Source organism: Haliotis cracherodii, unplaced genomic scaffold (genome assembly GCF_022045235.1).
Source record: "Haliotis cracherodii isolate W230 unplaced genomic scaffold, xgHalCrac1.p SCAF_38, whole genome shotgun sequence".
In the NCBI taxonomy this organism is placed as follows: Eukaryota; Metazoa; Mollusca; class Gastropoda; order Lepetellida; family Haliotidae; genus Haliotis; species Haliotis cracherodii.
This window is the reverse complement of record NW_027266295.1, coordinates 1,252,238-1,278,662: the sequence shown is the minus strand read 5'-3', so window position 1 is coordinate 1,278,662 and position 26,425 is coordinate 1,252,238. Positions and strand designations below refer to the sequence as shown.

Below are 26,425 nucleotides of genomic sequence, written 5' to 3'. Positions count from 1 at the left end.
ATGGTGTAGTTACACGACGATGACCCGGACGTGGTTGATCGCTGGTGGTTCCTGTCTGCTGGTATGTGCTCAGTAGCCTGAGGACTGTTGAATGATGGCATTGAAACCGTTGTGCAACGACTCTACTTGACATACCAACTTGAAGCATGCCCAAGGCAGGTTCACGTTCCTCTGCTGTTAATCTTGGCATTTCTTGTGTCAGTACCCTTTACGTCTGCAGCAACAAGTGATGTGGCTTTCAAAGTCTGTCTTTTGTAGCCCTATTCTGCATGCTCCCCGTGAAACAAAACATGTTTTCCATGATGCGCACGAAATTTGTTGCGTTTTGGCGTTGTCGCTCCCAAAAAATTTAGGAATGTGTTTTGACAAGCTGTCCTTCTTCATGCTTCACCCAGAACGTCGAATATTATTCATTCACTCATATAGTTTCATATGACATAACCCTGGATAAAAATACATCAATTTTCATGGTGGTGCGTTTTCAATGCTGTTCAGTATATATACATATCATAATCAGCAGACCTTTGGGCGACAGATCATCAAAGATATATACATATCATAATCAGCAGACCTTTAGGGAAGGCTGGCTGAAAAGTTCTAAGCCTAAGTGGGATATCTCAATCAGATTGAAACAAACTTTTGCCACCACCAAGTACAATCATTGAATGAATCATAGACATAAGAACTGCAACTGTAGTGTTATTATTGTCTTTGTACCAGGCCATCCTGTGAACCTACCCATTGAAATCACCAGAAATGGACAAAACTGGCCATAGGGCAGTCATCAAGTACCTGCAACTGAAAGGGCTAACTCCAACACAGATACATGCTGATATGGTCTCCACTTTAGGGGATGATGCCCCTTCCTTTTCCAATGTAAAGAAGTGGGCTGCGGAATTCAAGTGTGGCAGAGAGAGCCTTGGCGATGACCCGCGTCCAGGAAGGCCTTCAACAGCAACCATTCTGGAAAACATTACCCGAGTGCATGACATGGTGATGGCTGATCGACGATTGACCACTCGACATATTGCCAGTGTTCTGGGCATCTCTCATGAGTGGGTTGAGCACATTATCACCACTGAGTTGGGAATGAACAAAAGTGTCTGAAAGATGGGTGCCAAAGCTCTTGACAGCGAATCAGAAACATGTCAGATTCCTGACGTCCCGTGACAATTTATGCCGTTTTGAAACAGATCCTGATGATTTTTTGGCCCGATTTGTAAGCATGGATGAGACCTGGATTCATCACTTTCAACCAGAAAACAAAATTCAGTCTAAACAATGGAAGTATCAGGAATCACCAGCCCCCCAAAAAGCCAAGTCGGTTCCTTCTGCTGGAAAGGTGATGGCTTCAGTCTTTTGGGATTCCAAGGGTATTCTGCTGATTGACTATCTTGAAAAAGGCCAGACTATCAATGGCAGATATTATGCTGACCTACTGAGACAGTTGCGTGAAGCTATCAAATCTAAGCGACGGGGAATGCTCAACTAAAGGAGTCCTGTTCCACCAAGACAATGCTCCTGTTCACAAATCGGTGGTTGCCATGACAGCGATCCATGACTGTGGCTTCGAACTCATTGACCATCCCCCTTATTCACCCGATTTGGCCCTGTCAGACTTCCACCTGTTTCCCAAAATAAAAAAGGAACTAGCCGGTTGCCACTTTTCTGGTAATGATGACGTCATTTCCACTTTGATTGAGTTTTTTAGGTTGGCTGAAGAAAATTTCTTCTTGCCCGGCATCCAGGCCTTGCAGCATCGCTGGCAAAAGTGTGTAAACCTGGAAGGGGACTATGTGGAGAAATAAATGAAAACCATCGACTTGGTACGGGTCTTTCACAGTTAGGCTTAGAACTTTTCAGACAGCCCAAGTAGTTTAGGATGCAGTACTACATCCAAACAGAAAGTCCTATGCTTCTGGAAACTTAAAAGGTGTGCTGGAAAGCAAATTCTTGTCATTTGCATCATGATTATCAGGTAGGTTATGGATGTTCACTAATCTTAATTTCTAGAAAAGATGCTATTTAAAACTTAACTTACCTTTCGCCTTTGAGTGCATTTGCATATGCACAGTATATCCCCCTTTCTTTTTTATGACCTTTTGACAGACACCACATCTGAATCCTGAAAAGGCCAACGGAAGAAACTGAAGCTGCTGACTTTGATTTGCAAACAGGTGTCTGCAGTACAATATATCATAATCAAAACACAAAGTATATGTTGGTACCCATTCCTTACCAGCTACATACCAACTGCAGCATTTTGCAAGTTGGCACATATTTCCTACTAACTTTGGAAATGACCAACATGCATGACCAGTAAAGGTGTACGAAGGTCAACAGTACATGCATCATGTACATGTATTGCAAAACAACCCTTGTGTATCAATATTTTCCGATACATTTAACAAAGAATTGATGTTTACTTGCATAAATTATATCTACTATCTTGAGAAATTTGGATGGACTGAGTTCTTATCATAACAGCAAACACTTTTCTCTGTTTACATTCCATATTGATGACATATGCCAGTCTTGTTTATCTGTACTGTCAAAATACATCTTGCAATGTGAAACTTGGATTATTGAGTGAAGTAGTACCATATGAACAGTCAAATATTGGGATATATTGCAAATCAATATAGGCCAAACCTGAGGAACAGTGGATTTTTAATTGTTAATTAACTTTATTAAAAAAGAATAACTCTCACCTGTTTTCTCAACATCAGCTGTTTCTTCCCCGTCTTCCATAAAAACTTCATCATCATGGGATAATTTGTGACGTTCATCTGATGCCACTTGATGCTTGTCCTGTAACTCCTGATGCTGAGCTGTGAAGTTAAAATACAGCAAATATTTCACACTAAATTCCAGTACGAAGCTGTAGTTGATGGAGTCCTAATACACAGTGAAGAATGACTTCTGCAGCATTTCTGCAACAAAGCTAATAAAAATAATAATAATAATAATAATAATAATAATAATAGATCATCATATACATATATCTATATCTATATACATATCATAATCAGCCAACCATTGGGCGAGAGATCATCATAATACAGTGGTCCCTCGCTACAACGCTACCAATGAGGGTCCAAATAATTGGTGGGCGTTTTAGACGATGAACCGTTTAACCGAGGCGGAGTCGTAGGGGAGCGCGCTCGGCCAATCTCACGATCTTCGCCTTGTCTCGCACATTGCAATGATATGAGTTGTTAAGGGTTCATAGTGTAAAAATAATTATACATCCATTGTATTTTCGCCATTTGTTTTATTTATAAGCCCTTACTGTCATATTCAATGTGAAAGTAGTCTACTTACATGAAAATATCGATCGATAATGGTAGTAACAGACGCTATGAGTGAAGAGCCAATCACAATTCATGACACAAATAGAGAGTATTTCAGTGGCATTGATTGGTCAGGTTGCTTAAGATACGGAAAAAGAGAGTTTTAACCAGCACAACATCCTCACGACGTCTAGCTTTTCTTCCACTGTGTACGCTTTCCTCATGTTGAAATTGGACTGCCCTTGATCTTACTTACTTACTTATATTGGAGATTTAACGTGCGCTTTCCGACTGCAAGCGTATGTTGCACACGGCCCGGCCCGGCCCGGCCATTTAATGTGTTTCCGAAAAGGGGGGAAAGTGAATTTGGGCAACCCAGGAGGGGGGCTTTTTTAGTAATTTTGAAATTTTGAGATTTGGAATGAATGCCAAGAGTGGGTGGAGGACGAACTAAGCTGTGTGTGTTAGGTGGTTGTTAGATTAGGTAGTTTTGGTTTTAATATCTTATTTGTGTTTAAATGCGACTAATTAGTCCTGTTTAATTAGGTATTAGCCTAAGGCTTTGAATTTTTCTAATTTATTTTGTGGATTTAGGATTGATTCTAGTGTAAGTGCGGTTTTAAGATTTAGAGTGGTTTGTAGTGTTGTTCGGTGTGTTTGGTAGCATGTGCAGTGAATGAGTACTTGTTCTGGTGTTTCTTGTTTGCAATGTAGGCAGTTTCCTGTTGTGTGTAGATTAGCTATTTTACGGTGATTATTTGGTTTTGTGTGGCCTGTTTGTAGTTTAGTAATTATTTTGTTGATTTTTTTGGATGGGTGTAGTATTTTTGGTTTAGTTAGGTTTTTTTTAGAGTACTTTCCTGATTTGGCTATTTGAGTTTTGGTATATATTTTGCCATTTTTTGTTGATTTTTTGTTTAGTGACACTTTTGATTTCTGATTTTGAGCTGGGTAAGTTTAAGCTTATTTCTGGGAGTTTAAGGGATAATTTTGCTGCTTTATCTGCATTTTCATTTCCAAAGATTCCTACGTGGGTGGGATCCAAATGAACTCTATTTGTTTACCTGCCTTAGTTAAGTTGTTTGAGCTTTTGAGTATTTGATTTATTAGTTTGGGGCGGTTTTTAGTGTTTTTATTTTTGAGGGCTTGTAGTCCACTGAGGGAGTCGGTTAGGATGAGTATTTTTTGGTGTTTTTTAGATTGCTGATTGTGTAGTGCTGAGGCCATGCCCATGAGTTCAGCCATGAATATGGAATGGTTGTTTGGGAGTGGGTAAGATTGATTGTTTTGGTTGGTTGTGCGATGTGGACTCCGAAACCTGTGTGTTTTGAGATCGGATCTGAGGATCCATCTGTGTATATGTGACACCAATTTGGCCAATTTTCGTGTATGTATGCTAGCGATGTTAGGATCGGTCTGTTTATTTAGTGTATCGGCTAGTGTTGTGTCTATTTTTGGTATTTTAAGTTTTGGAGTGAAGATATTGGATGATTTATTCGTTTTGTTTAAGATTATTTATTTTGTGTTCATTTAGGTAATTGGTTATTCTTTGGGAAATTGGAGTAAGTAGTGGATGTTTCCGGGGTAGGGCTTGGTTTCTAGGGTTAATATTGTTTTTTATTAAGCTTTCGATTAGAGAGTTTGATTGGGACGCGGCCCAGAAGTTTAGGGTAAGTTGTTCCCTACGTAGTTAAGTGGCATTTCTCCTGTTAAGGCCTGGAGTGAGGTGGAGGAGGTGCCATGTTGAGTTAATTTTATTTAGAGATTTTTGTAGTAAGTTTTGGGCCATTTTAATGCTTTTAGTGCAGAGGGCTCCATCATCCGCAAATTTTGATGTGTTTACTTTAGGGGATAGTCACTCGAATAGATCGTTAATCATAATATTGAAGAGTGTGGGGCTTAGGATGCTGCCCTGGGGAGTGCCATTTTCTAGGGGACATTGGTCCGATAGCGTTTGGTCTATGCCCACGATGATCTTGCGGTTTGTTAGGAAACTTTGGATGTAGTTAAATTTTTTACCTTTAAGACCTATTTTTTGTAGTTTTTGTATAAGCCTGTTATGCCAAACCATGTCGAATGCTTTGGAGAAGTCTAGAAAGATGCCTGTAGTATATTGTTTGTTAAGTTGGCCTGTTTTAATGTCCTGCTCTAGTCGGGCGAGGTTATCTAAGGTTGAGCGTTCAGGAGTGAAACTGCTTTGGTCTGGATTTATTATGTTGTTTTGTTCTAAGCAGTGTTGTAGCCTGTTTTTTCCATTGATTCCATTATTTTGCATTTCTGGGAGTTGAAGTTGCTGTTGCTACTGACGGAGGAGAAGTGATTTGCTAGGTTATTAGCTTTTTGAGTGGGGTTTGTTGAATTGTTTATGTTGGGAGTTTTTTTATGACGTTTAATGCCCCTAATGGCGTGGATTTTGCGCCAAACTGTTTTGGTGTCTGTATGATGGTTAAGTTATTCGCAAAAAAAATTCCAGTCTCTAGTTTTAGCTGTTTTAACTAAGCTTTGTACTTTGTGATTTAGTTTGTGTGCTATTTTTAGGTGTTTGAAGTCATGTTTGGCTTTATTAAATGCGGATTTGCGTTTACGTCTAGTTTATTCTATCGCCTCGTTCCACCAAGGAACCGAGGGTTTGCCTATGTTGGTTGTTTTGAAAGGAATGGAGTTTTTAGCTGCGTTTATTATGTAGTCAGTGAGGTTTTTACAGTAGATTTCGGGGTCGTTACTTTCTAGGTCACCTAGGTTCCCAGTCGGCTTTGTTGTAGTGGAATTTAGGTTCCTGGTTTTTGGTTGGTGTTTGGATGTTTATGTCTCCTATGGGGAAGTGGTCACTACCTAGTGGTACTCCGTGTACTTCCCATTGAATACTTTGGGCTAAATCTGGGGTGCATATGGTTAAGTCGATAGCCGACATTTTGTGGTGTATTTTGTCGTATCTAGTAGGTTGGTTGTTATTTAGTAGTATTCGGTCATTTTGTTCTATTCATTCTGACATGAGTTTTCCGTGTTTATCTATTTTATCTTCTATACCCCACGTAGGGTGGTGGGCATTAAAGTCTCCTAGGAAGATTGTAGATTTATTGCCTATTCTGAGGAGGGTGTTTAAATCCTCAGGTTTGACCTGTTTTTCTACCCAGTGGAATATATTTATAATATTAATTTTTTGGTTGTTACTTGTTATTTGGATTCCGTTTGCTTCTAGGTTTTTGTGTGTATATTTTTAGTTCTTTGTCGTTTAAGTCTTCCCTGATGTATATGATTAGGCCGCCTCCGGCTCTACCTGGGTTTGTTTTGGCTCGGTCAGTTCTTATTGAGTTATAGTTTGGTAGGGTAAATTTAGATCTGGTAGAGAATTTAGTTTCCTGTATACAGACTATGTGTGGACCTTTGTCTCTTTTGAACTTAGCTTATACTTCCTGGCCGTGGGAGGCTAATCCGTTAGCGTTCCACTGAAATATATTTAGTCCTTCTATTTTGGGGGATGAGAGGTTCTTAGTTTGTTTGGAGTTTTAGGTTGTGTTTAATTGGTAGCTTCCCTTAGCTGGAAGAGAGGCCCTTGATCTGATAATTTCACTTTATATACAGTAACGTATGTCAAGCCAGATTAATTGGTTTGATACGGTTACTTGATCCGAATCAAAAGGAGTGACCGTCGTGTTGTGACAGCAACTATATGTGAGTTGACAGTGTTGCCTCAAATTAGATTGCCCACTAATTAAGAATATGAACTTCGCTTTTGGTTCTCTTTTATTACATGCATGTGCTTCTAAGATCAAAGTATGTATAGTGTGAAGAGTTAACTAGTAGAACAATCATATTTCCGGGACTTTCCGCGGATGTTTCCAAACAGATTATTAGAACTCCATTCAGCAATAAACGGTTGATTATGCAATGAGAAGTGTTATGTGCAAATGAACAACGAACAATACAATCATGTCTGTGTAAAACTCTCAGTATTAAAAGTGTACATAAATTTTGGGAGCCATGCGTTACCACGAGTAGTAAACGAAGTAGCGCTTTATCGAAGAGCGCAATAGCCAGCAATCACTGTATATATATACATATCATAATCAGCCTACTTTGGGCAACAGATCATCACAGATATATATACATATCATCATCAGCAGACCTTTCGGCGACAGATCATCACAGATATATATACATATCATAATCAGCCTACTTTGGGCAACAGCTCATCACAGATATATATACATGACATAATCAGCAGACCATTGGGCAACAGATCATCACAGATATATATACATGACATTATCAGCAGACCTTTCGGCGACAGATCATCACAGATATATATACATGACATAATCAGCCTACTTTGGGCAACAGATCATCACAGATATATATACATGACATAATCAGCAGATCTTTGGGCAACAGATCATCACAGATATATATACATATCATAATCAGCAAACCTTTCGGCGACAGATCATCACAGATATATATACATATCATGATCAGCAGATCTTTGGGTGACAGATCATCACAGATATATATACATGACATAATCAGCAGACCTTTGGGCGACAGATCATCACAGATATATATACATATCATAATCAGCAGACCATTGGGTGACAGATCATCACAGATATATATACATATCATAATCAGCCTACTTTGGGCAACAGATCATCACAGATATATATACATATCATAATCAGCAGACCATTGGGCAACAGATCATCACAGATATATATACATATCATAATCAGCAGACCATTGGGTGACAGATCATCACAGATATATATACATGACATAATCAACAGACCATTGGGTGACAGATCATCACAGATATATATACATGACATAATCAGCAGACCATTGGGTGACAGATCATCACAGATATATACACATATCATAATCAGCAGACCATTGGGTGACAGATCATCACAGATATATACACATATCATAATCAGCAGACCATTGGGTGACAGATCATCACTGATATATATACATATCATAATCAGTCGCCTTTGGGCGACAGATCACCATAGATATATCTACATACCATAATCAGACACCTTTGAGCGACAGATCATCACAGATATATATACATATCATAATCAGCAGATCATTGGGCGACAGATCATCACAGATACATACACATATCATAATCAGCAGATCTACGGGCGACAGATCATCACAGATATATATACATAATCAGCCGCCTTTGGGCAAAAGATCATCACAGATATATATACACATGGGAGGATAAAGAGTGGGGGTGCGGGGTGCACACCCCCCCTTTTTATTTCGAAAAAAATCTTTAATTCTGTATAAATTACCACCAAAGACAATAAATAAATCTTAATTGTGCACCCCCCTTTTCAAGAAAGCTGTATCCGCCCATGATACATATCATAATCAGCTGTGCCAAGTAGGTTATGGATGTTCACTAATCTTAATTTCTAGAAAGATGCTATTACAAATATTGTGATATATTGCATATCGATATATACGCCAAACCTGAGGAACAGTGGATATTTAATTGTGTATTAACTTTATTAAAAAAGAATAACTCTCACCTGTTTTCTCAACATCAGCTGTTTCTTCCCCGTCTTCCATAAAAACTTCATCATCATGGGATAATTCGTGACGTTCATCTGATGCCACTTGATGCTTGTCCTGTAACTCCTGATGCTGAGCTGTGAAGTTAAAATACAGCAAATATTTCACACTAAATTCCAGTACGAAGCTGTAGTTGATGGAGTCCTAATACACAGTGAAGAATGACTTCTGCAGCATTTCTGCAACAAAGCTAATAATAATAATAATAATAATAATAATGATAATAATATATGGCGGGCAATGGTGGGCTCCAAGTTACACTGTGCACAAACGTCCATGTTCGAATCCTCAAAGGGCTTCCTTGCACCAAATCCGTCACATGTAGGCACAACTTGCAGGGTAACGCCACTATGAAACTTGCGTGTGCTAAGACTGTTCTAAACCCATTTCTGACATTGAACATGTTCGAATCTTCAAAGGGTTTGTTTGTACCAACTCTGTCAAAAGAAAGTCACCGTTTGCAGGACATCACTGCTACAAAATTGGCGTGTTCCATGGGTGTCCCAAATATGAATCAATTATTACCACCAAGTGTTGTTACTTTTTCCAAGCACCCAAGAATAGAAAATAAGATACATATGATACGCTAACTTCATGTAAACTGTTTACATGTTTCTGTCAACAATCTAACAAGATATGATCTTTAAAGTAAAATTTCGGTAAAAAAATTGATCAATATCCAATACATTGCAACTAGAACAGATATAAAAAACGGCTATTGGAGTTTGCTGTGTTATGTGTGGAGACAATTCTCAGAAAGTTCCAAAGCATTTCATGCAGTGGACTCAGAGTTGTTTGCGTTTGAAGACAGGAACCCAAAAGACACTGTGAAAACTTTGAATCCAGTATGGCTGCAAGTAAAAAGGATATCCAAAAATGGCTATTACAATTTTTTGTGTTCTGTATGGAGACAATTCCCAGAAAGTTTGAAAGCATTTCATGCAGTGGACTCAAAGTTGTTTGCGTTTGAAGACAGGTACCCAAAAGACACCGTGAAAACCTTGAATCCAACATATCTGCCAAACCACATGACCAATGGCCAAAGTCAAGGAACAAAATATGTCAAGCAGCTCAGGCAGCAGATACGTGCAAGGTTTCAAAGTAATCGGATAATCGGATGTGGAGCAATAGGACGAAATACATCTTCAAAACATTTTTGTTTTTCAGTTATCTGCCCTTGGCCTTTAAGTCTACGGCTTTGGGATTTTGGCTTAATCTAGAACTCAACAGTCTTCATACACATAAATCGAGCCAGTCGTTATTTTGCTTGCTCTGGTACAAAAATCGCCGGAATAATAATAATCATAATCATAATCATAAATCGAAAGATTACAATAGGCCTTTTGGCTTGGATCCCTAATAATAAGTATAATGTGCCAAATTCCATTCACCTATTGGATGCTGCACTATTATTACCCCTGGGGAGTATACAAACCAAGCTGCCTGTGAGGCACTAGAAGGTTCACAGCCACACCACCATCTCATCCTAACAGGTACCCATTTACTGCTGGGTGAATAGAGGCACATTATGAACAAAGTGACTTGCCCAAGGAGACTCCAAGTGTGCTACACGTGTACATAGTGTCATCTACCCGAGGCAAGAGAGTTAACTGACTTTAAAAGTCCAGTTTCCACCCTTGCCGAACTTGGCTGGAATTCCTGGGCTCGATCGTAGCGCCACCAGTGGTTATTACGAGTTATGTCCCTTCTAAGCCTCTCCCATGGACCAATCAGATTCTATTACTTGCATTTGTTTCAAACAAAATGGTGGCACCCAGGCAAGACGATCTGATTGATAATCAAGATCTATGTTGTGATAAAACAGGTAAGTCGCGAAGTGCATCAAATCACGCGAGCACCTTTATTTAAAAACATGAAAATGTTTGGAAAATATCTGTTGACGAGTTGGCGGTGCACATGCTTTGCAAATCCTGCAATCGACCGAAATCTGCACGACAGTTTACTTCTTAGTTCAGCCAAATTCTAACTCCATAATACCAGCCTAGTTCGGCAAGGGTGGAAACTGGACTTTTATAGTCAGTTAACTCACTTGCCTCAGGAAGATGACATAGTGTATTAACTATCCAAGGGAAGATTCAGCAAATTCAAATCCTCTCTCGGTCAATTTTACTGCATACAAACATCTAGACCCCTGGACCCCATTGGATCCGCCTGAGCTATCTGTGATTAAACAATGCAGGTTCACCTGTTTTCTTCTCAACACCATTATCAGCTGCTCTGTCACCTTCTTCGATCACTATCTGATCATCATGGGAGGAATCCACTGCACACTTGGGTTGCCGAAACTCTGCTGGTTTGGCTGTAAATCAAACTTATAGCAGAATACTTTTAACCACATGTAAATATGAAACTCCAGTTAAATATCTAAAAGATACTTAATGTCAATGGGTGACTGACAGTCTTAATTCAAATGCTCATATCTTCAAATGGGCAGACAGTCATATCAGTAGATACATTTTACTTTACCAAGAAATTGCATCATTTTGAAGAATGATGACATTTTATTACTCAAGTACAAGTCAACCTAATATTATTCACTCAAAATATGTTAAAAAGAGAGAGTGCAGGATACTGCGTTTCATAAAAGACTGTGCCAGTGCATAAGACAGGGGCCTAAATAAACTGTGACTTGTGTGGAAAGCATTGGACAATTTTTAAAGTGAATCATATACCATGCAAAAACTTTGTTATAGTTGGAAGTAGAGAACTGCATTCAGAATCTGAAAGGAAAAAACACAGTCTCAGGGTGTATGAGTTTGTTTTTAACCAATTTCATTTTAAACAAGAGGACCATTGGGCCTGTATGGCTCAAAAAAAATGTGATAAAGAATTATAAGAACTGACTTTCACTTTGTGTGAGTTCTCAGACGTTCATACATTTTGGTCCTCACTCTATGAAGGTTCAGACTCAAATGAACCCACACAAAGTGCAAGTCAATTCTTAAACTATTCACTGAAAATACTTACTCTAGAGAAACAAACCTATTTTTGAAAACTATTCATGGTAACAGTGAGTAAATTACTTGCCTATTGATTCAGTGATCAACAGGGAAGTTGAGGAAATGTTTGAATCTGAAAGTAAACAGCATACTTATACATACAATGTAAATATACAAGAACATACTACAATTATCATAATACGATTACAACCCAAGCCTCAGATTTAATGTTGTATCATGTTGTAAAACATATTATCCTGGCCATCAGCTTGTGACTAATTTACTTATAAAAGTGACTTCATTTTGAATCTGTAGTTGCCAAGCCACTTTGTGAAAAATACAATTTCAGCAACATAATTTATTTCATTAAAATTTAGGAGACAGAAAACATAAAAATTGCACAGGCTGAGAAAGATGAAACATCCTTCAGTCGATAACAGAATCGTAATCTGACCTGCAACTGGCAAACATTGTGTGTTTTGTACAGTGCAAGAATTGTGTGACTTTCTAATATAGATTTTACAATAATGTTCTAAATATCCTTAATCGAAAATAGGCCCATTAAATTTTCTTTGGCTCCTTGACTTTCCATATGACTAATTGGATTAATATGGAAGGACCCAAGTGTCCAATCTTTTTATTATAGCCATTTTAGGAATGAGGGTTGATGAAAGTCTTTGATACATACAGGAACTAATATGAAATAAATGAATAATTACTTACAGCCTACAACTTACTGAGAAAAAATCTACCCAAACAGTACCAAACATAAACTACACAACACATACTTTCTCAAACAATAGTATCACAGTCTTATACAGATGAAAACCTATGAAGAAATCTATGGCAGAAATAAGAAATTTGGATAGGAACAACTTGAGACAATTGGGGGACATCAATGCAAAGTTTTCAATTTAACTGGTCCAGTGATTTCAAAAGAAGTACTGAAAATGTAAAACTTAATGTAAGGGCTATTAAAATAGTTAAGCTGGTGGTTAAAGTGATCGCTCATCACGAAGAAGATCTTGATTCGATTCCCTACATGGGTACAAAGTGAGAATCCCATTTTAAGTGTCTCCCACCTTGATATTGCTGGAATATTGCTAAAACCATATTCATTCACTCACTCTTTAGTTGATCTATTAACATAACTTCTTTGAGTGGCATTAAGAAGTTGGAATGAATACTAAGACAAAATTGTTATGGACAAGCAACTTCTTTATTACAATTGGGGGACGTTTCGGTGTAGATTCTAAGACCGTTATCAAGCAAGTGATGAACAGACTAGGTATGAGCATGAATATTAACATAGCTGTGAATATGCAATACAATAAAAGAAGTCCAGACCATTACCTTTGGAAGTATCATCTTGTTGGTATGTGGGATCATCTACATCAGACAAATCAAATGGATTGTCATCAGTATCTGCAGTGAATCAGCACAGTATGAATATCAAAGGTCAACAGACACTGTTTCTAAAATATATATTGCTCACCTGATAGCTCAGTGATGAATGCTTCAAATTATACTTCAATCTGTTGGCGTATGTATATGTATATGTTCAGTAGGGCTATTACGATTCACTTGCGTATCCATTGAATCGAACTGTATCCATTCATGAATTGAATTCGTTATTTGTGACCAATAGAATTGAATATTCATGAATATGCAGTCATGTTCATTTACATACCCTGTATCTAAAAATATCCATTAAAACATATTATATTCATAGATATCGTGAAAGAAAACACTCTTACAACATTTCATTTGACAGTAATGTGGTCACTGGTCATTGTTGCATTTGAGCAGATACTAGCACCTGGATAAGTGCAGTATATGAATGTATATTATAATATGTTAATAATTAACAAACCATGTCAAATAATTTGTGTTGCTTTAGTTTCACTGAATATAACAAATAATACATCAACTGCTGACTTGTTATTGTATTTGTGAATTAATATTTGTATTCGTTACTCTATTACGTGATACGAATCGCATTCTCCTCATAGTGTATTCGTTGCAGCCCTAATGTTGAGTTCCACTACTAACTATGCATGTTACAAATATCTATACATTATAAACTACAGATATTTCACATTTCATTTCTTTTAAAAAAAATGGCTGAGTAAAGGCAACATTAACTTTAAAGGGGCACTGATCTAACACAATTCCCCGGACTGGTTGTTGCCTTTGTTATTGTTTTTTTCCGCGTGAGTACCCGGATAATACGTAACGCAATTGAGCATGACAAGAGACTGGGCTACCGTCTGCAAGGACAGCTAAATAAACTTGGAGGCAATATTTGCTTTACGCATTTTTGAAAACTGTTTGGTTAACTGTGATCTATAAAGATTTCGACAAAGGGCACATGTTAATTAGTTTCTTCAGCCTAAACTAACAGACAAAAAGAACGGCGGAGCTCATCGGATGTCGTCATTTGGAAATACCTCAGATGGTTATAGTTTAATAATAAAAAAAGTATCCATGCAGTGAAAGCATTTTCGGATTTTGGATTGCGTCGATAATACGATTACTACTCCCTTGTTGTCATACACGTTTTCTGATATAACCCTACACTTGTGTATTTGTCGTCATTCACTTGATGCTCAGTTAATCAATTTATTAAAGGTACAATTAGTGGTAGCACCACTCAGATTACCTGACAAAGGTTCCCATTTGGCATTTATTGTGTCTGGGGTAATTATTCAATCTAAATCCAGGTTTGAAGTGGGGTGAAATGTGTGTTATGTAATATGCACGTGGCAGCCCAGCAAGAGATGAATGATCAGTTGATTTACTTTTTGTATCGTTCCTAGTCATCAAAGGATTAACAGGAAATATGTTGATTGATTAATCCCTGTTACCTTGCACAGTGGATATGTCAAAAATGAGTGTTTACATGTCTAGGTTTATTAAAACAAAGGGAATACACTCATGTCATGGCGTGAAGTGCCGATGTAAAAACAGCCATGAACCAGTGCCCTGACGTTCGCCAATCTGATGCCATGAACGACTACATCGTTACGACATGGGTGGATGACGATGCCCAGTTCCCACCTCGACTGTGGAATCACCATGCTACACAAGGTCCCCGTACAAACAACAACCCAGAAGGTTTCCACTCCAGAATCGGCAAGTCCATCCAGCACAAGCATCCAAACATCTTCAGATTTATCGAACTGATCCAGAAGGTAGAAATTTTGGAGAGAGTGAAACTAGTGCAGATGCAATGTGGAGCAGCACCGCCACCCAGGAAGGTTGTCTACAGAGAGAAAGAACATCGCCTTGTCCGACTCAAGTAACAGCTTCATCACCGTGAAAAGACACCCCTTCAGTACCTGGATGCAGTTGGTCCACTGATGATAAACAAGTGAAAATGACTGATAATCATAGATTACAATGAAATAATTTTTTAATTTGAAGTTTACACGATATACAGCTTTTCCATTGGACGAGAGGTCGGTCACATGACCGCGATATTGACGTTCATAAGTGTATGAACGACACAATTTGACGTTCATACGTTTTTCACGAGACTGTGTTCTTAAAATGACGTAAACACTGACGGACTACTTCCACATTCCTGGGGAAACCCCTGGAATTCCCTAGCATGAAAACATACATTAGCATTATTTCTGATCATTTAGAACCTTTAATCTTGGTCTCAGCAATTCAGTATACATTGAGAAACGTAAGAGAGCTTGACTGCATGATTGTTTACGAATTTCCTCGCTATGACCCATCCTAATGAAAAAACGAAAAGATGCACATCCAAACTATCGTCAGTATCGATTCGATCTGTGTCTAGGCTGACAGTGACTGTCTCCAGCAATCTACGAATTTACCTAGGTGTCTGTTTGACGCATCTTTAATAACCTTTTAATAATCGGTCAGTTGATCAATGATGACTAACACATGAAACCGCCACAGGTTCATTAACAACTTCGGAAATCCTCCCGTCACGTTTATCGTGTCAGCCATTTTGACGTCTTGTATTTGATGTAAATGTGTTACGACGCGCTGTCATTGTGACTGACACACTGAGGTACTTCATTACAGACCTTTCTCATCTAATGGGGATATTATATGAACACATGTGTTGCGTAAGATGTTTCTGAAGAGGAAGTTCTGCATCCATTCGCTCATGTCACCTCTCTTTTTGGGGAACTATTTTACTCCGCGATATAGCTGGTTGTTGTTTGGCTGTCAGTGTAAACATGAAGTCACACATTCAAAATAAAATTGTGTTTAGATCTTTGCCTTCATCATTTGAGGTAAGAAATTGTGATAAACAATTATAAGAATTGACTTTCACTTTGTGTGAGTTCATTGGAGTATGAACCTTCATAGAATGAGGGCCAAACAATGTTTGGCCCTCACTCTATGAAGGTTCATACTCCAATGAACTCGCACAAAGTGAAGGTCAATTCTTAAATAACATTTGAATAAAAATTTGTGAAATCTACCCAGCTTTCTTTCTTGTTACATGGGTGATACCATTTTACTTAATCAAGGGTACAGGGTACTAATTACTTATGCAACCAGCCATAACGAGTGTTGTTTTAACGGGTCTGCGTGGACGTTATGAAAATAGTTGTCACGTGGGCTTTCTCAGCCGAGCCTTGAGACTTTACACCTATGTGAAACACCTGAAACAATCTAAGTGATCAGTTGAGAAACAAACACGGGTAATAATATCCTGAAACGATATATATCTTTTAAAATATTTGATTGTTACAGAGACAAGTGACATCGAATAAATTTCTTTGTACAGTTGCAGATGAGTGGGATATTGTTCCTTTGTGTGGATATTCACGGATACAGTCCTCAAATAAGGAAGCTGCCTAAAATTTATACACATAAATTTGGTAGGTTGTAATTATGGTATTTGCATTTTGTTTTCCTTCATTTGCTGTGTCATTGAACCGATTCGTTCTTGTTCCTCTACGTCTTGGTTGGGAAATTCTTCAATGCGCGAAAGACGTTGTTTTCACAAGTCTTTTCCTTTGTAAGCGTGTATATATTACCGTCAATTTGTAAAATGTGATTCTCTCAGGCAATTTATAAAATGTGTAAATATTTCAGTCATTTTGACTGAAAAATCTGTCCAGATTGAATAAAATTGATTAAGACGATCAAAAGGGCCTAAAAACATCACAACAGATTATTATGTAGGATTAGAAGCCACACAACATAGAAATGTACTTTTCAACGTAACATTTTCAGTCTCTTGGTGATGACATTAAACATCAAAATGTTTGGAATTTGTTATCATAATAATACAGATGGAAATGTTTTTCAGAAACTTAAAAATAACGTAAAATAACTGAATATTTAGGCGTTTAATAAATTTGAAAATGTTACACATTTTGACAGTAAAAAAATATACACGCTATAAAAAAGCAATGCTCAGGTGAAATATTTACTTTGTGTTGCAAGTCAAAATAGTGTAAACGAAAATCGCAAAATTACCAAGCAAGTGACTTCATCACCTTTACCAATGCTACCCACAAAGATACTTACATTTCCTTTTTATCTCGAAAACTGTATTTCATTTTGTTTATCAATGTGACCATACGCCCTTATTACTACCCATAAAAGTGACTAATGCGCTTACGAATGGCGCAGCAGAGGTCGCGAACTAGTCTAGATTTCTGCTATACATCCGGGTACTCACCGGGAAAAAACAATAACAAAGGCAACAATCAGTCCCGGGGAATTGCTTTAGATCAGTGCCCCTTTAAGGTTTCAGTAAATATCACAAAAACTGGAACATGTATCTTTTGTCCAATTTGTCTGGTTATCAAACTTTGCTCTCCACAAGGTAAATCCGAATCTTAAAGTTAATGACAGACAGATGATGAAGGATGTCTGGATACGCTCCTCTGGGACTTTAATCATTTGTACAATATATGAAATTAAAAACATCCTGTCCACCTGAATATTGTTTTAATGTGTCAGAAACAATTAACATTATCTGACCTAATTTACTCTGATTGAGGTAAAAGGTATTACTCCAAAACAAAGTTTGATTATCATAAATATAGAATGCAAAGTAAACAAATATGCAGCAAAATCTAAACGAAACAATGTTGATAATACAATCATGTTTAATAACTTTTCAAAAGATTATAATGACAATTGGAAGTCAGATATCTGCAAAAGAAAATCACACTGCAAGGATCAATATGTACATAACTAGGTATCTATAACCATTACTTTCTTTTTTCAAGGTTTAAGTGATGGGAATGAAACAGACTTTGACCTCATTGATTGTGTATAAAATAGTTGATATTTGTAACACAAATATAATGCATTTACAAAGGAATAAAAGCGGCCTTATCTTTTGGAGCCACCATGACCAGAACTCAGTAGTTTGTGGCAGTAGAAGTTGATTTGCAGACACTCTCAATTATCATTTTTATAAATAGCATTGACTCATAGGCTGTCACTAAACAAGAGCGAGAAACACAGAAACAAAACAACATCTGTTTTATCGCACTGACCAGGCTGAGAGAGAACTTCTTCACCTTCAGATCTTTTCTGCAAAACATGTTCACATTGATCCAAAAGCTGATTTTATCTCAGGTGGTAGGATTTGTAAAGATTTATGCAAACATCAAACAATAGCCATAAATTCCTGTTTTGGATGTCATCACACTATAAAACTTTCCTCTTCTCTGCCAACTTATCTAACCGGCTTAATGCAACTAGTTTACTTCTGGAAGAGCTAACATAACTTATATCAGTAGTTTCCTAACATCGTATATTCAGCAGCGTTAGAAACTGGCACTAGTCCTATAGTCCTTGCTAAACTGCCCAATAGTAAAGGTATCCTAAGGACAAGTAGAATTTTGACATTTTCAAAGGTTTTGCTATATGCTATCATTATAAGGACTACAGTGGACTGAAACTGTTAGTTTCTACCGCTGTTCAGTGCAACATATCAGCCAGTATTTAAGTAAAAGTGTCCCGATAACATTGACATTTAAATACTAAAATGATATTTACTGTGGCATCAAAACTACTAAAGTTATTTGTTGTTAGAAAAATAACATCTACATTAATATGAATGTAAACTAAAAACAAATACATTGCATCACAAAATAAAATACATGCAGTGAATAAGGAATCTCGATGTGGTTTGCCCTTGACCGGAATCGAACCGATGTCTAAAGATAAATCTATCAGACTACCATTCAAAAGCTTCATTGCATCTAATTTCCATATAATAAATACTGACTTTGTTATTATGCACATCAAAGTATGAACCCATCATACTTGTGATGAAATAATAAATGTGTGAACCCATCACACATGCTGAAATAATAAATTTGTGAACCCATCACACATGCTGAAATAATAAATGTGTGAACCCGTCACACATGCTGAAATAATAAATTTGTGAACCCATCACACATGCTGAAATAATAAATGTGTGAACCCATCACACATGCTGAAATAATAAATGTGTGAACCTAGCACACATGCTGAAATAATAAATGTGTGAACCCATCACACATGCTGAAATAATAAATTTGTGAACCCATCACACATGCTGAAATAATAAATGTGTGAACTCATCACACATGCTGAAATAATAAATGTGTGAACATATCACACACACTGAAATAATAAATGTGTGAACCTATCACACATGCTGAAATAATAAATGTGTGAACACATCACACATGCTGAAATAATAAATGTGTGAACACATCACACATGCTGAAATAATAAATGTGTGAACACATCACACATGCTGAAATAATAAATGTGTGAACACATCACACACACTGAAATAATAAATGTGTGAACACATCACACACACTGAAATAATAAATGTGTGAACACATCACACATGCTGAAATAATAAATGTGTGAACACATCACACACACTGAAATAATAAATGTGTGAACACATCACACACACTGAAATAATAAATGTGTGAACACATCACACATGCTGAAATAATAAATGTGTGAACACATCACACATGACAAAATAATATATGCAGGCAAGTCTAAAAGGCACTCACTGTAAAGAACGATGAAACTGATACATACCCTCAGTCTTGCTTCAGCGATCGGCGTGTGCAGAGCAATTTTTTGATGTTTTACAAATATTTAAGTATCTACTTCATGCTTTGATAAATCAGGATATCTACAGTCAAATTGTGAGTCTCAAATAGCCAGCACTAACCTGTTTTCGCCAGTTGACAGTGTTATCCCCATAATCATACAGTAACTCTTCTCCAGCTTTAATATCACGATTAGCGAACAAGCAGAGATGTGGAAGGCCTCGATATGGTATGAGCTTCATAACACAGTTTTCCTCCTTCCACTCACCATCGTTGACCATCCGTCCCAGGTAAGAATAGACTTCTGTTGCATCTATACTGAAATTTTTAAATTAGTCATAGAAAATAAAAGTAACGTGGCTTCAAAGGCTAATAATCTTTTACTTGGCCTCAAAGCTCTGAAAACCTTTAATTGAAACAAGAAGAGAAATAATCACAAATTAGAGAAGTTAGTGAAGAATTGAAAACTACATTCTTTACTTAAGTACTTATCACTTAGAGCCCTGAGCTTACAATGCTTCTTCTCTTGTGGCACATGGGCAGAAAGAGGGCCTGATCTTATAGATAAGTCAAAGTGGGTTTAACATTGCGTTTAAGATTATTGAACGTATGTGTGTATGAGAATGCGTGCGTGCACTGTGTGTCTGTCAACAATACGAAACACATCTCCATACAGAACCACAATAAGATACGTATCTCGATACTGTATTATGCATATTCAACATTTTGTGCGAAATTAGGATGATAATAGAGTCCACAGATTCCATCATAAAGGTAAAGAAAGACAACTGACATCGACATGACACTGAGCCAAGTCAAGTTTAAGCAATGTATTATGACCGGAAGTAAGGAAAAGCAGTTCAGTCTTGTTATCAGGCCGGTTTCGTATCCGAAAGACAACCAAGAAAATGTAGATGGGTTGCTGCATGGAGGCTTTGTGTGTGCAGACAGACTGTGAAACCCCTGCATTAACCCATGAGGCTGCGTGAATCTAACATGAGGGGTTGAACATCTCTCCTTCTGCATCTTCCATGTAGACTTTGAAGAACTCTTCTCACCTGCAGCATTATGGTTCGTGATATTCACGTTTGCATTACATGTGTTGAAACTTTGTCGGCATTTACTTGGATGAACTAAAAGAAGTATTCTTCTTCACCAGCAATTGTAGATTATTCTTTAAAGTTGCAGGCAGCCACACATGATTCTGGCTGTACCCTTTACAGGGGTGTCAAGCCTTCTGCCTTAGGCAGCTCTGGATGGGCAGATAGAGTTGTAATTACCTCCTCTTATAATCCAGGGGTGGTGGGGTAGTCTAGTGGTTAAAGCGTTTGCTTGTCAAGCAGAAGACCCGGGTTGGATTCCTGACATTGTGTGAAGTCCATTTCTGGTGTCCACCCATATTGCTAAAAGCGGCATAAAACCATACTCACTCACTCTTAGGTCCATTGAACAAATGCAAAAAATAATCTTTAGATATGATACTAGAAGAGTGTAATTTTTTATAGGAAGGCTCGGATTACATAGCTCAGGAATTTTTTCCCAACCACCTGTTTGGCGCGAAAATGAGAAATTGCCATGTAACTAGACTTGGTCATGTGCTTCCAGTGCACATGCAATGTCCAGGGGTGTGTTCGGGTGAGATGTTTCAGAAATCAGTAGCAATAAGCAATAAGCATGAGTCAGGATAAGTTGAAATGTTATTTCTGCAAATTTCTCTGTGACAAGGGACTGCTGAGTGACAGATTGGTGTTTACAGCATTTAGACTGGTTGGTCTCCAGCATCAAGAATAAAGGCCTAGGAAAATATAAAATTCTTATCAATAACTATGAAAATTTATCTCATTTACAACTCCCACGCACAAATCTTATTGATAACACCTACCACTTTTTCTTGTCTTTGAAAGTAAAATAAAACATGTAGCAGCCTTCCTGTGCTCTAGCATGTTTTCTTTCCAACTCCTTTGCTTTTTCTTCATCCATAAGATTCCCTCGATATTCCAAAAGGAAGTCCCCTTTCGCAAATGGCTGTTTTGTAAAAACACCAAAGCCTGAAATGTGGAATGCAAAATACATTATATAAGATCAGTGTAGTGATAGAAAATGAAAGGGATTTGCAAGTTTAAACAATTCATAACCTTCCAGTATGTCCAGCGGCTTTTAGCACACACGCTTTTTTAGTGATCATTTTTCAAAATATTTCAAGGGGGCACGGGTGGTCCAGTCGTCTAGGGCGCCGCGATTCGCTGTGCAGAGTTGCGTCCCTTGGGCATGCCAGAAACCTATGATTGTGGGTTCGAATCCCGGTTCGCCCAAATTATGTTTCTAGGTGTGTCAGCACCATACCCGTGCTCGTGGGTTTCACCGAAGTGGTAAACGTCTGAGACCTGCATCACTTCGGGCTTTCCTCCCACATTAGGCTGACACGCCGTGATATAACTGGAATAATGTTAAAAGCGGCGTTAAACCCAACTCACTCAGTCAAAACATTTCAATCATATCCCTCAGATAACTGGATACAGAAGCCCTTAAGTGGCAGTAACAACCTCACATTATGATGAACAGATGAACAAACAGACGTCTTATTCATAAGCCTTAAGATGTTTCATAAAACTGATGTGTTTTGGTTTGTTTTTTTAAAGACATGTACATGAAAATACTTGCCTACATAATCAGAGACAAATTTTAGTTCAAAGCCCTCCTTGTCGACCCCAACTGAGATCCACCATTCTGCATCTTCTCTTGCAGTAACTCTCTTCTATAAATAAATGAACCAATGAATTAATTATACGCTATGCTACGATGTATTGGTGTCCCTTTTATTAGTTTTAAATGGGGAAAACCATTTCCATTTCAGGCCATATATCCTGAATTAATATCTAGAGTACTTTGCATGTAAGTACACTAAATATTTACAGATGACAGACAATGGACAGAGTTTGATTTCACACACTATCAGTATTAGTGGTCAAGGAACAGTTGAGTAAAAATGACAAAATAATACCTTTTTTTGTGCCTGATGCTGGGTACTTCTTTGAAGCTGAAACAGTAAGATCGGGTGATTCAATCTGTGAGTTGGCAAGTGTAGACAGCAGGGGTCAATTTAACTTCTGGCCGTTGGCCCGTGGCTAGTTAAAATTACAAAGGGCTTGCTGAAACAAAATGTAGGTGGTCCATCTGGTTAGTCAAACTTTCACCCAATCTCCATGTAGGTTTAATTGTTTTAATTCGACACTGCTCGTGAATCATATGAATCTTTTCGATGGGATTAAGTTGGGATATCAAAGAATGATATATGTCAATCATGTTGGTAGAATGACAGTTGGTTGACATTTTGTGATGTTGTGTACAACAACATCTTCATTTGCTCATAAATCACCATGAATTCAGGCAAATGGAAGCCAAGATTTGACCCCAGAGTGCAGTGAAAAGGCATGTCATGGGTGAAGAGTTCTAATATTGTCACAGACTCGCCAGGTGGCTACGTGATCTCAGGTCCGGTCACATTTCGGCCTCCACCATTTAGTTGGCCAGTTAGTTTGGAGAAGGGTCAGCAACTTTTTAAAGGAGCAAGTCCTGCTGGCTACATACAAATCTGTAGATATGAATGTGTGAAATAATACCAAAGGCAAAATTACAAACGACAATTGAAATAACTAACTAAATCAGTGAGTCAGACCACCTGATACTGTTAGTTGTCTCTTACATAACATGGGTTGCTGAACTTAATACACAGACAATCAAGGACAAGCTTGCTCATATTTGGTTACTATTTGAGTCACAGACAAATACTGCTGTAAAAATATCAATATTCTGTTGTAAAAACATAAACATTTCCACCTCAAACATTTATACAAACTCATTTTTTTCCTTTAAAACTTTCAATCTCTTGTATTTAGACAAGATGAACCAAATACATAAGCATAGTGTCTGATATTTATTTATGATCAGATGTAAACATAGTTTATGTTGTTGTAATACCACATGAACATTTGAAAGTGAGAATAATATGATTTTGTTTTATTGCACGATTTATATGTTGTTTTGTTTGTTTGTTGTTTAACACCGCACTCAGCAATATTCCAGCAATATGACAACGGTCTGTAAATAATCAAGTGGATGACATGCATCAATCAAGTCAGCTAGCCTGAGCGTCCGATCCTGTTAGTTACCTCTTACAACAAGCATGGGTGGCTGAAGACCTATTTTAACCCAGATCTTACACCTAATAAGGATCAGGGCGCCTGAAAATATGACACTTTCAACAAGGCTTATCTGATAAAAAAATAACCATGATTAACCTGGAACCTGGAACACAGTTCAAGATAACAGCATACTCGACTTAGATGTATTTTGAAAAATCACTCGAAATATACACCGAAATGTGTTTCATCAGAAACCTAATACAGGATATGATTTTTAGCATGTGGAAATATAAAGCGAGCTTACCTTTTATCCAGGTGTATATCTATGATGTATCTTGATGAATTGTGCTAGCATGGGTTGATGAAGACTTAGACTATCCCATATCTCATATGTTGTAAATCAAAATAACATATTAATTGTTTCAGTATCATTTGGAGCAATATTCGATAAAAAAAAAGCTTGAAAATAATGGAAATTGGTGTTCTAATAAAAAAGGCATTTTCTGCGATTTTTCTGCAAGTTACATTTACTCCAAATCTTTCCACCACTACTCTTGGCAGGCTAACTATAATTCACTAGTAGTTACCAGATATATTAATATCAAGGTAGGAATTTATCTAGGCCTGCTCAGAGGCTGATTTTTAGTGCAAGGTTTATAGCTAAAGTCAGTAAATATTCCAATATTGGAATTGAATGTATCCACGTCATATTTTAATAACTAACGTTATGGCTTTGCATAGGTATCTGACAACAGGAAGTCCTAAACAGGCCTATAATATATCCATGCGTGGAAATAGTTTTGTTAGTTGTTTAACACCAGGCTCAGCAATATTACTCCTCTATGACGGCGGTTTCCCAAACAATGCAGTGATTGATCATGTTGATTTCGTGAGCATTAGGCCTAATCCACACGATTGGGACATGATGACATGCATCAAACAAGTAAGTGAGCCTGACCACCCAATCGAGTTAGTCGCCTTTTATGACAAGCATAGTCGATTCTTACGGAAATCTAGTTGATGAAGACCTATTCTGACCCGGATCGTCACAGATGGATGGTATGGAAATAGATATTAGGTTGACCCAACCTAGGTCGTATGCATACTGATTATGCATAATTATAATAACAGGAAGTGATGTAAGCACATACTTCACACACATCGTACCGCTAAATAATATATAGAGTTGCCCGCCCTTAGGTCGCTAATGACAGAAAACGTGTTTACATATTATCTCGCTAAAGAAAGTCAACAACGATCAATCCACGAGCACAAGTTCAAGTTCAAATGACCTAATATTCTGTTCACATAAGAAATCTTGAAATAGTTTGTGTCTTGAGAGCACCGCATCAGACAAGCATCACTTTTGATACAATTTATACATACAATTATGTTTAAAAAGATATACCAATCACGATACAAACCATGCGTTTCCCATAACTTAGTGCCGCCATGGTACAGTTCCTTGGGAAGCGCGGGAAGTGGTAACTACCAAATTTCAAGTTACGAAATGGCACAAAATGCGAAAGGGCCTGCCGAATTGTTCATTCAAATTATTTTTTTTATCTTTACAGTTTTATTTTGACTGAAGAATTAGTATGGCGTATTATATGTCAACATCAACAATACCCACACGCATTGGACAAATTATTAGCAAGTGCTAAATTCGACTTTGCCGTTTCTGAGTTTCACATATTTTGACGCGACTCTTCCTTCTCGGAGATGATCTGCGAAAGTCGAGAGAGCGAAACACTGATGTTCGGGAGAACACGTTCTGAGATGTATATTAGGAAAAACTGAACAAAAACTAATTAGATATATCTGTACCATAATATATCAATTTGTTACCACAGAACATATATCCAGGTGTTCGAGAATATTATAGAAAACCCCATGTCGCCTAAAGGTCGCAGACGTCATATTCGCAATATTTTTATATCATCAATATTATCATTACATTATTAATAAAATGCCAAAGAAACATTTCTGAACGTCCTGTGCAGACCTTCTATCCAAATAAACACTTTGGGGTGGCTGTTGCGGGAAAATAACATAATTGTAGGGTGTAGATTTTTAGGCGACAGAAATATATCCTATGGGTGACACGTGTCGCCTAAAGGTTGCGATAATGTCGCCCTAACGTCGCATTTGTATAAATATATATATATATATATATATATATATATATATATATATATATATTCACCTGATGAGCATATACTCCGAAACGTTGTGTTTCCTCATAATAAAGAAGTTGACTTGTGGTTTAAACATATTTTTATTCATTGAAATGAGATGGGATTGGTGAACAAGCTTTACAGTTTATGTTAACACCGCTCCCATACAACATATATTACATA

The 26,425-nt window shown here is 37.5% G+C and overlaps 1 protein-coding gene across 1 annotated transcript in view; it reads right to left on the bottom strand.

Moving 5' to 3' along the window:
* LOC139477939 (uncharacterized) overlaps window positions 1-25,519 on the bottom strand; it is a 33,889-nt gene extending 8,370 nt beyond the window's left edge. Inside the window, exons 1-13 of the mRNA XM_071260388.1 lie at window positions 25,490-25,519; window positions 22,925-22,960; window positions 22,585-22,678; window positions 21,806-21,971; window positions 20,046-20,241; window positions 18,349-18,385; window positions 13,193-13,264; window positions 11,928-11,972; window positions 11,573-11,620; window positions 11,086-11,199; window positions 8,837-8,956; window positions 2,712-2,831; window positions 2,042-2,125 (exon numbers count right to left, since the gene is read on the bottom strand). Of these exons, the coding sequence (XP_071116489.1) occupies window positions 2,042-2,125; window positions 2,712-2,831; window positions 8,837-8,956; window positions 11,086-11,199; window positions 11,573-11,620; window positions 11,928-11,972; window positions 13,193-13,264; window positions 18,349-18,385; window positions 20,046-20,241; window positions 21,806-21,971; window positions 22,585-22,678; window positions 22,925-22,960; window positions 25,490-25,519 (1,162 nt within the window). The remainder of the gene's footprint in view (window positions 1-2,041; window positions 2,126-2,711; window positions 2,832-8,836; window positions 8,957-11,085; window positions 11,200-11,572; window positions 11,621-11,927; window positions 11,973-13,192; window positions 13,265-18,348; window positions 18,386-20,045; window positions 20,242-21,805; window positions 21,972-22,584; window positions 22,679-22,924; window positions 22,961-25,489) is intronic.
* Window positions 25,520-26,425: the final 906 nt, after the last annotated feature.